The sequence below is a fragment of the Mirounga angustirostris genome, unplaced genomic scaffold (assembly GCF_029215605.1).
Source record: "Mirounga angustirostris isolate CCGP_5_RB_7025 unplaced genomic scaffold, mMirAng1.0.hap1 SCAF_6, whole genome shotgun sequence".
NCBI classification, from domain to species: domain Eukaryota; kingdom Metazoa; phylum Chordata; class Mammalia; order Carnivora; family Phocidae; genus Mirounga; species Mirounga angustirostris.
In genome coordinates this window covers 128,235,865-128,247,764 of record NW_026991714.1, presented here as the reverse complement: position 1 = coordinate 128,247,764, position 11,900 = coordinate 128,235,865, and the positions used below count along the sequence as shown (strand labels likewise).

Below are 11,900 nucleotides of genomic sequence, written 5' to 3'. Positions count from 1 at the left end.
CTAATTCCTGTACCTACAGTAGCCTTTTAGATTCCAAAGAAAGTGCCTCTCTTTTTCATAGCATAGCCAACCCTTGGCAGGAGATTGAGACACAGGTTCTGGAAGGGTTGGAAACCTACCTGACCTCAGAGAGGTCCCCATGTGAATCTCTCTCCCACATCCTTAGAGGAGATGAGAGACAGGGTGTTAATATCCCAAAGATTATGCCAAACCAGCTGTCTTTTGGCTAGACATTCTTACAAGTTGAATCAAAAATTTCTAATTTACAGACATCTTAGTTAACCTCAAAGTGCTTTCTTTGGAGGGGGGATTCCCTTTAGTTTCTAAAGAAAGTTCCTTTGTGTAAACATCCCAACCTTGCCTCCAATATGGACATAGTTTGTGTCTATACTCCAGCCAAGAATGATGAGGGATCAGATGGGGTGGACCGAGGCACCATGGAGCAAGTGACACAAAGGGTAATAGAGACTTCCTATGTGGAATGGCTGCCTTTCTTTGTGCTGTTTCTGGAGAGGGGCCACCAGTGGTAGGTTCATCCCATCCTTTCTCTAGGGCACCATTATATGGTGACTAAGCTTCACCATCCATAGAAGGGGGAATCAGGCCTTCTCTTCCATCACTGTACACATTGACAAGGTCAACGGAGGAGTATGGTGTCCAAGAGAGAAAAACTTACTTTCACAAGCCATCATTTTGTCATCTGTGTTTCCTGCTCACATTATCACACAACTATCTGCTCCATAGGATTTCTTTGGGTCACAGCCCCTCTAAAGGATCTGATGGAAGTTATGGGCCCACTGTCCCTATATTTTTGTATCCCTGAAGCCCGGTCATGGACCTGAAGTTAAGAACCTGTGGTCTAGTCTTTTCTCTCAGCCTTCCATTGTACATAAAAGGAAACAGCCCCAAAGAGGGGAGAGGACCTGCTCAAGGTCACCTAGTGAGTTTATAGGAGGATTGAGACTAGACCCGGTCTCCCAAGTCTCTGTCCAGGTTGCCTTGGGACATAGTGAAGATTTGTGAGTGAAAGATGGATGCTATGCATATCATGCAGAGTCTAAACAATTGGCACTGTGACAGGCTCTCATGGTACCCTCTACTTGTCCTTTGTGGCACTTCTCCGTTTGTCACTATATATTTATTTGAGTGATTATCTTCTTTGATACACCATAAGCTCCTGAGGGCTCCCTGAATGCCTGGACTAGGTTTCTTGCCCCCACCCCCACCATCCTATCCTTGAGGCCTAGCATATAATAGGTATTCAATAATTATATAATTGTATGATTGGATGAATGAGCATGGTGATTGTGTGTATGTATCTCAGGTATGGAGATGGTCTCTATGTTTTAGGGTAGATTCAAGTTTAAGGGAAGTTGAAGTCTGAGGCTGAGTGAGGTGAGAAGTGTCCCAGAACCAGGGAACACAAATGGGATCCAGAAAAAAACAGCAGGTTGGCATTCTGATAATTTTTTTCTGGCCACTGGTTGGATTCTGAACGTTGTCAACTGCTCCTTCTCAAAACACTCTTTTCATGCCTTCTGGTATTTCATACTCTCCTGGTTTTCCTCTTACCTTTCTGGCCACTGCTTCTCCGCACCTGCTTGGAGACTCATCCTTTTCAACTGGAATTCTAAACGTTGAGCCCCATAGCTCAGACCTGAGTCCCTTCTCCGAATCACATCCAGTCCCATGGCTCTAAATGCCATCTATATGTAAGGGATTCCTAAATTTATATCCTCAGAATTCTCTTCTGAGCTTCAAAACCCATATATCCAATTGCCTATTTGACATATTCATGTGGACCTGTAATGGTCAAACTTAACGTTCATTTTTTTAAAAAGGTTTTTATTTATTTATTTGAGAGAGAAAGAGAACACAAGCACCGACTGAGCCACCCAGGTGCCCCATTTTAAAAAAATTTTTAGGGGCGCCTGCGTGGCTCAGTCGTTAAGTGTCTGCCTTTGGCTCAGGTCATGATCCTAGGGTCCTGGGATCGAGCCCCACATCGGGATCCCTGCTTGTCGGGAAGCCTGCTTCTCCCTCTCCCACTCGCGCTGCTTGTGTTCCCTCTCTCGCTGTGTCTCTCCTTCAAATAATATTAAAAAATTAGATATTATTTGACAGAGAGAGAAAAACTTAACATGTTCAAAATGGAGTTTTGATTCCTCCTTTTTCGGTGTTTCCATCTTAATAAATGACACCATCTACCTGGTTGCTCAGGTCTTTAGTAGTCTTCATTTTTTTCTCTCCCTCTACTCCTTTATTTTTTTATTATTATATTTTAAGTAATCTCTATGCCTAACATGGGGCTTGCACTCATGATTCCCAGGCTCTACCAACTGTGCCAGGTAGGCACCCCCTCCCTCTACTACTTTAATCAGTCACAATTCCACCACCAAAGGTGCACTGCCTGTCTCCACTGCTCTTTCCTAGGCCAAGCCATTATCATGGTTCACTCACAGATTCCTAGTTATTTTTCATCTGAAGTAGCCCTTCCTTGCTGTGGTTACTCTTTATCACATTACTTGATTTCCTCCCTTCATGGCACTTATTACAAACTGAGACACTGTGTATGTAATGAATTTATTATTGTATGTTTCTCTAATCAGAATTTAAACTGTGGGGCGCCTGGGTGGCTCAGTCGTTAAGCGTCTGCCTTCAGCTCAGGTCATGATCCCGGGGTCCTGGGATCGAGCCCTGCATCGGGCTCCCTGCTCCACGGGAAGCCTGCTTCTCCCTCTCCCACTCCCCCTGCTTGTGTTCCCTCTCTCGCTGTGTCTCTCTCTGTCAAATAAATAAATAAAATCTTTAAAAAAAAAAAAAAGAATTTAAACTGTGAGTGCAGAGCCCTATTTCATTCATTCCACAAGTATTTATCATGGGCCTACTAACCTCTGGTTCCTGTTGGAGATACTAGGGGGTAGAGGTGTGGTTTGGGGAGAGAGTGTGTGGCAGGAATTTCCCTTCAAGTTTGAAAGGTGCAGATATGGAAAGTGGATCTTGCCCAGGCCATGGACCCCAGAGTCTGGACAGTGGATGAAATAGCGGCTGCTGACTTGCTAGCAGTTGCCAAGCATGAGGCAAAGATGAAAGTGTCATGAGATTAAGGGCTGAGGTCAGCTGGAATGATAACCCCAAATCCTCCAAGGGACCACAATATCCACTGAAGCTGCTTATGGCCTCCAACTGGCATCACAAGAGGTCCCCTAAGAAAATGCTTGCCTCTAACCCCCATCTCAACACCCCAGGACTAAAAAGAAAGAGGGACTATAAGAGCCCCTGGAGCTACAAGTTGGGCTACCGCTGGAGTTGAAAATATTGACAATACTAAGTCTTAATGATCAGAATGAGACTGAGATGCTCATTTCACATTTACACCTCGCAAGCTGAAACAGATCTCTTAACCTACGTAAATGTAAATAATGTAAATAAAGTGCGTATGACGGGACTACAGGGAGTTCTGAGCACAAATGGCCGCAAGAGGACCCAAGTCCATCTAGGGCTCAGGGAAGGATTCCTTAAGGAAATGATGTTTATGCTAAGGCCCAAGGATTTCACACAGTTCACGCTCCCCATTCCCAAAGATGCCAGGCCTTTTCACCCCTCGCCACAATTGTACTCTGTTCCACCAGCCTGGAGTGCTCTCTTCGCTTCCCCTCTATTCAGTCTCACTCCTACTCGTCCTTACGTTCTAACTCAAAAGCAAAGCATGGCTGCCACCTCTCACCAAAGGAGGATTAAGTCAGTTCCTCCTCTGAGTTCCCGCAACACTTGGGTACACCATGTGGGGATTGTGCATGTACTTGCTTGTCTCCACCACCACACTGTGAGCTCATAGTGGCCCAAGAGCCCAGCAAGAGGCAAGCTCAATTGGTCTCTGCCGAACGAAGGATGAACTAATGACTTAATTTTTTTAAAGGGGTTAGCGCCAGGCTGGGGGTAGGGGAAAATGATTCAAGGCAGAGGGGTGAGCTGAGCTCCTTGGAATGTCATCTTCACAGAACCGATCCTGGGTCGGGCTGATGTGATGAGACAACCTATTAGAAGAATCTCAATAGAAAATAGGTCAGTTTCTTCCTATCTCTTTAAGAACTAGAGGCTTCGTTTCCGCGCCTGCGCATTGAGAGAGTAAACACCTCTTTTTCACCCCCCCATCCCTATTGCCCCAACCAGCTGCAGCCTCCTCCCATACTCCCCTTCTTCAGGAGAGGTAATGGTCCGTTCCAGGGCGCCCGGCTCGTTCTAGAGGTGGCGAACATAAATGGTACGCTCCACTACCTTCATTACCTTCCGCTTTTCTCGTATCCTCTGTTCTATTTCCCCCTACCAAATGAAGCTCAATAGGCTGGCCCAAAAGAAGGGGGGGAGTCGGGCTGAGGGGACCGGTCTGAGCCGGTCTCCGGCGCAGGCGCAGTGCGGATAAACAGGAAGCGGGCGGTGGAGGCAGCGGTGGAGGAGATCTAGGGGCTTCGGGGGGCAAACAGCGAAGAACTAAGATTATCCGGAGGCAGCAGAGGCTAACTGCGAACAAGAAAAGGAGGTTTGGCTATCTGCCTCCAGGGGACGAGAGGTCGCGGCCTCGCTCTCCGTTTAGGCTTCCGGCTCCCCAGCTTAGGCTGAGGCAGCGGCTGACAAAGGGCTCGCGCCGGTGCCGCCGCCCTTCTCATCCGGGCATTCGGGTCCCTGCGGAGAGGGAGGGGGAAGGGTAGAGGGGGAGGGGAAGGAGCAGGAAGGGCGCGCGCTTGGAGCCGAGGCCCTCTCCAGGGCTCCGGGCCGGCGGCCCAACGGACCGAGGCCGAGGAGGACCCGCAGAGGTGGCGGCGGCCGGGGGCAGGAGGATGGTGCAGAAGGAGAGCCAGGCGGCGCTGGAGGAGCGGGAGAGCGAGCTCAACTCCAACCCTGCCGCCTCCGCGGGGGCATCGTTGGAGCCGCCCGCAGCTCCGGCCCCTGGAGAAGACAACCCAGCCGGGGCCGGGGGAGCAGCGGTGGCCGGGGCGGCAGGAGGGGCTCGGAGGTTCCTGTGTGGCGTAGTGGAAGGTGAGCGCTCTGGCGCGGGCTGGGCGACAGCGTCCTCCGGTTCCGCCCCGGTACTAACATATTCTCTCCTCCTGAAGGGGATGCTTTAGGAGGCTCTAAAAGGGTGTCACTCCTTTGGCTCTGAAACCTGATCCTGCTTAGACGAGGGGAGAGGGGCGACGGTGGGCCAGTCTTTACTCACGCTCGCCTCTCCCCTCACGTTGTTCTGCAGCGTTGGATTCCCCGCTGCCTATTAACTGGCCGGCCCCCACCCGCCTTGGGCTGGAGCCAGGCCTGCTCCTGCGGAGGCGGCGGTGAGGAGCCTGGTGTTAGGCTCCGAGTTGTACGTCTTTGTACCTCGGGATCTTGTTCCCTAGGGTGGTCTCTTCAAATGATAAAACGTATGTAATGCTGCTGTCCTCACCCTTTGGAAAAAAAATCAGCCCACACAGATGTGCTTGTATTCCTGGAGTGAAGAGACGCACGGTCGGCCTAGGGTTTTACAAATTCTCCCTTTGCTTAGTTTTTTTGGTTTGTTTTTGTGTTTTGCTGGCCAGTCCCCACGCCCCCACCCTTTGGAGTTTCTTTAGCAGCCTAGAAAATTGTCCTTAGCCAACTGCTGTGCTTTGGCTCTGGGGGATGAAGCTTTGACTTTAATAGTGTCAGATACGGAATTTTAATTTAGGGCCTGCAGAAGAGGATTAAAAATGCCCTTCTGATTCTCCCTTCCCATTTCAAAAGATGCCGGCTTTTTTTTTTTTTTTTTTGCTTTTTTTTTTCTTTTTTTGGTCTTTGGGGAAAATGGTTTGAAGACTATCACAGTTTATGAATATAGTGGACAGATATTCAACTGAACATTATATGGAACCATGAGTTACTTGTGTTAATTGATTTTGCCTTGAATACAGAATGTATTTTACTTTTCTGAAGTCTTGGCTGTCTGCTTTATTAGTTGTCTCTAGTATATAATGGTGTGCATAGGGGTAATGCTGTATAAAAATCAGGAGAAATAGAAGGGTTGCCCTATTGGTTGACAGCTTCAGCTTTTCCAATGTTAGCATATATATTCATTTGAAGGATGGGTGGTGGTTGTGGTATTTTAGATAAAGTTTATAGGGGAGAACAGACTAATACGTAGTTACAGTAAGGAGTGAAATAATTCACAGGTTAAAGGTCTTGCAGAATTTGGGGGAAAGACAAAATGGAAAACTACTTATGTATTTGGAGTCAGTGTTTTTGAAAACATGATTGCTTTGTGTGACTTAATCTGTTGGTGTATTCATTGGGCTTGTTTCCGTGCAGGGAGAGTCTAGAAAAAGTATGTATTTTGTCATCACAGATCTTGGGGTGGAGGGTTGAGAAGAAGTGCTAGGGGATATAGAAATTTTAGAGCTAGACTAGAATGCAGCTAAGGAACTTGCCTGCTACCTCTTCAGTAATTACAGAGAAAATCTCGTTGTGGTTTAAATAAGTTGGTTTGTTTTTTTCAAAATAGTATTGAAAGGAACTACTCAGAATAGAGTTGTCTGTCATCTATTGTTCCTCCTTCCATATGTATTTTTTTCTTGGTGACTGAGCACCTGATTTTGGCGGGGGGGGGGGGTAGTTCTAAGTTGGTGCCATTCTTAAAAAATGAATGAAGAAAGGAAATAACTGTGGGTATTGGCAGGATTCCTTTTTAAAAAATTTCTTTTCCGGGGCGCCTGGGTGGCTCAGTTGGTTAAGCGACTGCCTTCGGCTCAGGTCATGATCCTGGAGTCCCGGGATCGAGTCCCGCATCGGGCTCCCTGCTCGGCAGGGAGTCTGCTTCTCCCTCTGACCCTCCTCCCTCTCATGCTCTCTGTCTCTCATTCTCTCTGTCTCAAATAAATAAATAAAATCTTTAAAAAAAAAAAAAAATTTCTTTTCCTTACACACCTTTGTTGGTGATAACTCATGTAATAGCGCTGTTTCCTCTTTGTGGTGACAGTTAACCGAAACCATGAACCTGACTCTCAGCAAAGTTAGGGTTTGTGAAGATAAAATGTTTCTTTTATATATTGAAGCAACTCTAAAGGAGTGTTTAATGCCTATTCCTTTAAGAGAAAAATGATAATGCCAAGTGTTGTAGGAAATCTAGAAAGACGTGTATAAAATTTACCTGATGGTTTAAATTACTTGTAAGCGGTAACGCTGAATTGTCAAGATTGAAAGTGCTGCAGTTTCATACATAGGTATGCAATGAATTTTTCTTTGGTTGTCATTGTTCTTATTTGTGACACAGAGTAACCATCCTGTGTAGAGATTGGAGTTTAATGCATTACAGAAATTTCAGTTTTAGGTAGTCTCTTAAGTAGACTGTGTGTGTGTGAAGAGTATTTTGGGTTCATGATATGATCTTAATCGTAGTACTCCTGAGAGGTTGTCTTTACCTCTTGCAGGTGATTAGACAGAGGTGGAAAATAAAGGTTAGGCAAGCTGTAGGGTGTGATTAGCACACGAGGGAGCTGCAAATACCAGGTTGGTGCTTATACCACTGCTTAAGTCATTCTTCTGCGGATTTGTTTCCTGCAATATGTGTTGGTACTGCTTTGCCCCCTTCTGGGACAGTGGAGCAAGTCACATTCTTGAATTTCCAGTTCCGACCTTTGCTCTGGAATTGAGACTACTTGAGATTCCTATTTGGGCCAGCTCCACTGTTGAACTTGTTGTGAATGTAGTTTAAGGCATTTTTGGACCCTTTTATTATATCAGGAACTTAAAAAAAAAAAGGTTATCATAAAATTAATTCAGTCAGATTTTTTTCTAATTCTCTTCCTGATTTTTTTTTTGCCCCTACATTTTTACTCTCCCACCGCCACTCTAAAGTCAGTTTAACTTCTCTCTCAGGTAGTAATTGTTACTATAAGCGGTTTGGGATTACTTTGCTTCCCCTTCCTCTGTTTTAAGATTGAGATCTTTTAAAAAGTTAGGTTTAGGGGCACCTAACCCTAACCGGGTCAGTCAGTAGAGCATCCAGTTCTTGGGTCATGAGTTCAAGCCCCACATTGGGTGTGGAGATTATTTAAAGAAAATAATGAAAAGTTAGTTTTAGGGGCGCCTGGTTGGCTCAGTCGAAGGAGCATGCGACTCATGTTGTTGGGGTTGTGAGTTCGAGCCCCACATTGGGTGTAGAGATGAAAAAAAAACACCTTAAATTAGATTTAAACATATTTGGTCTTTTTTGGCAGTGAAAAGAGATGATGTTATAGGTGTTTTAAAAATAGCTATTGTATAAGTAATAAGTGTTAATGGTAGAAAAATCAGAAAATTTACCTAAGCAAAAAGGGAGTAAAAGTCATTTTATAACATCACCATCCAAAGACACCTTAATGTTTTACTAAATAGCCTTCATATACTGGTATATTGTACACGCTTTTTTACAAAATGGGATTGTACTGTATGTTTTGTAATCTGCTTTTCTCAACAGTTTACCACATTTTGAAACTTGAAAATAATTTCATTCTTACTTTGAATCTAGGATTTTACGGAAGACCTTGGGTTATGGAACAGAGAAAAGAACTCTTTAGAAGGTAAATTTTTTACTTTCTGAAGGAGAGTCTTAAACCATTAACATTTCCTTTTGTTTGAAGAAAAACTAACACTGAGTAGGCCAGGTGCGTTTTGATGATTTCTCAGTTGCAGAAGTTAATTTTACCTTGGTCTTTTACCTCTTCTTCACCTATGCCAGGGGTTTTCAAAGTTTCTTGGGGAAACTGAATAGGTTTTGGGCTTCACCTGTGTCACTCGGAGCTGTTTTTATTTAAGACTTTAATATGTTGACATTTCTTGTAATAAAATTTTTTTACATTTCTACTGGATTACAAAAAGGTTAAAAGCTACAGCCCCAGAATATTATTAGCTGTTTAAGAGATGGAGATGTTCCAAGAAAAGGGAAATGTTGTGATTTATAGCCTATACTGTATTGTTGCCTATTTATACATATGTAATCTTCTTTCCCTTAAGGCTCCAGAAATGGGAATTAAATACATACTTGTATGCCCCAAAAGATGACTACAAACATAGGATGTTTTGGCGAGAGATGTATTCTGTGGAGGAAGCTGGTAATCTTTTTCTTTTTAATCCATAAATTCAGAATATGTTAAGAAAACAGCTATATTTCAGATGTAGTTATACAAAAATTTTATTAAGTATTTCATTTTCTCTTCGTAGGTAGTTTCCTTTTCGTCTTTCTGATAATTCTATGTGAGTTGTAGTGCAGATTGAAAGAGTAGCACTAACGATGCACAGCCATGGTGTGATTCATGGTTATGCCAGTCTGACTCCAACCTGTTCTGTAATCATAAATTGTACTTTTTAACTTCTGTCAGTGGTCTGAACGGTAGGCCACTGGACAAAAGGGTGCTGAAGCAGTAGGCCTAGGGCAAGGCAAGTGAGGCGCTTGCCTTGGGTGCAAAGTTTAAGGGACTCCAAAAAAATCAGTGGTCAAGATAAATAATATTTTAAGCAATTTTTAAACCAGAATTAATGCAAAAAAAAAAAATCCACGAACAAGATACCAAAATTTTAAGGAAAGACAGGATCCGTATTACTGATCTTTTTGCTTCAGACTCAAGTATGGCTTGGTCTTGACCACTTGATTACTTGTCTTATCTATATTTAAAATAAAGATCTCACCCTAGTCTAGGCTTATACTAAAGTGAAAAGCCATCACAAACTATCCTTGCTATGTGTCGTCTTATGTTGAGTTAAGTACATAAAATTTGTACATAAGATGGTACATCACAGAACCTCCTTCTAAATTAGATAAGTGGTACTTTTCTTTGGGGACTTGTAAATGGGGAAACATTTTTATACTTGGAATTAAATGGTATACACATGTAGCTAACAAGATACTTGGTTACAGAGTGTAGCCAAGGCACTGAAGGCAGAAAGTTTTCTTAAATTATGAAGAAGCAATTAAAACGTATTCCATCTCCATCTAGTGTTGTTGCTTACTACTCTATATAATTTAAGTGTGTGTTCAACTTAATTATTTTTTGGTGGTGCTGGTAATGAAATTTTATGTGATCAGTAATCAAAATATAGTCAAATGACTATCTTGAGATACCACTGAAAGTTATGTAAAGATACATCCTGTGATACATAGAATAGGATTTTATTTTACTTAGGAAAATTGTCTGTCACATTTTAAAAACTTAAAGGATAAGGATTGTTAAGGCCATCACTTAACCCTGGTTGTTAAGAACATGTTTTTCTTTTTTTCAATTATAAAGTAGTTATATGTAGATTTTTTTATTTAAGAGTGTCAGTTGTTCAGAAACTACAAAAACAGAAACCATCTCAAATACTGTAGGAAATAAAAATGGTTTATATTCAGTAAGAGAAGTGATGCTTAATTGAATATTTTTGAGAAATGGCAGTGAAAGGAAGAGAATGCTTATTGATTTTAGGGTGACATTAAGTCACATGAGGTTCGTGGCGTTTTATATGGCCTGTTGTCACATTGGACATGACAGTTTGTAAAACTTAAGGGACTTTTCCTTTCTTGAGCTATTGCAAACTGGAGAAAATTACCTCTTCTCTTTAGTTGAAAGGTGAAGGTTCTTTTAGTTTTCTGTGCTGCTTTCTAAAAACATGGACTCTTTTCTTTAGAGCAACTTATGACTCTCATCTCTGCTGCACGGGAATACGAGATAGAGTTCATCTATGCTATCTCACCTGGTTTGGATATTACCTTTTCTAACCCCAAGGAAGTATCTACATTGAAACGCAAACTGGACCAGGTAACTTCGTTACTTTCTCATTATTTGTCCCTAAATCAGTAAACACTGTTTTCTGAGTTGCTTTTATGAAGTTAAAGGGAAGGCAAACTTTGGGGTTCCTGGGTGGCTCAGTTCGTTGTGTCTGACTCTTGATCTCAGTTCATTCAGGTTTTGATCTCAGGGTCATGAGTTCAGGCCCCCTGTTGGGCTCTACACTGGACATGGAGCCTACTTAAAAAAAAAAAAAGAAACCAAATTTATTCTTCTTCTGTACAATTTTTTTACTTTAATGCTCTTCACAGAAGGATATTTTGTGAGTCAAGAGCGCTTTACTGGAGGTACCAGTGCTTCTCAGACTTTAGTTTGCATGAGAACTACCTTAAAAGAAATGCTTAGAAGTGATTCTTAAAAGAATGCTGATAGGGTCCATTTCCAGAGAGTCTTAAACTGACTTGGGGTGGGAATACGGACTTGGAGTGGGGACTTATCTCAGAATTCAGGTTGTCCAGAGTCACATTTTGAGAAACTCTGTATATTATTGGGTACTTGACTGAATTTGTGACCAGGGTTATAGAAACAGGGTTTTACCTGTTAAGACGTCAGTTTCATTTGTTGATATGGACAAGAGATATAATTCAGTCTGGAAATGGTTGGCTGGTTTCCCAAGATTAGAAGGAAAACAGACTAGGTAGACGTGTAAACTGATTAGAATCTAAGTTCTGCTTAACATAAAAGCTGCACATCTTGGGATGCCTGGGTGGCACAGTCTGTTAAGCAGCTGCCTTCGGCTCAGGTCATGATCCCAGGGTCCTGGGATTAAGTCCCTCATTGGGCTCCTTGCTCAGCGGGGAGCCTGCTTCTCCCTCTGCCTGCCACTCCCCCTGCTTGTGTGCATGCTTGTGCGCGCTCTCTCTCCTCTGACAAATAAATCTTGAAAAAGCTGCACATCTTTTCTGGTAAATTTGCTGATACATTACACATATAAATGTGTGCATGTTTCTTTAGGCAAAGGTTTACATTTTTTTAAAGACTTTTTTTTAGGGGCGCCTGGGTGGCTTAGTTCTTAAGTGTCTATCTTCGGCTCAGGTCATGATTCCAGGGTCCTGGGATCGAGCCCCACATTGGGCTCCCTGCTCGTAG

General features: G+C 43.1%; 1 protein-coding gene across 3 annotated transcripts in view; it reads left to right on the top strand.

The window, feature by feature from the left end:
- The first annotated feature begins 4,398 nt into the window (after positions 1–4,398).
- OGA (O-GlcNAcase) overlaps positions 4,399–11,900 on the top strand; it is a 28,647-nt gene continuing 21,145 nt past the window's right edge. For 2 of the 3 annotated variants that reach the window (XM_064595198.1, XM_045878670.3), the window contains exons 1-4: positions 4,400–5,037; positions 8,516–8,567; positions 9,001–9,098; positions 10,651–10,781. In XM_064595198.1, the coding sequence (XP_064451268.1) occupies positions 4,839–5,037; positions 8,516–8,567; positions 9,001–9,098; positions 10,651–10,781 (480 nt within the window). In that variant the 5' untranslated portion in view covers positions 4,400–4,838. Of the gene's footprint in view, positions 5,038–8,515; positions 8,568–9,000; positions 9,099–10,650; positions 10,782–11,900 lie in introns of all 3 variants that reach the window. The other variant, XR_010412556.1, reaches the window with a different exon arrangement.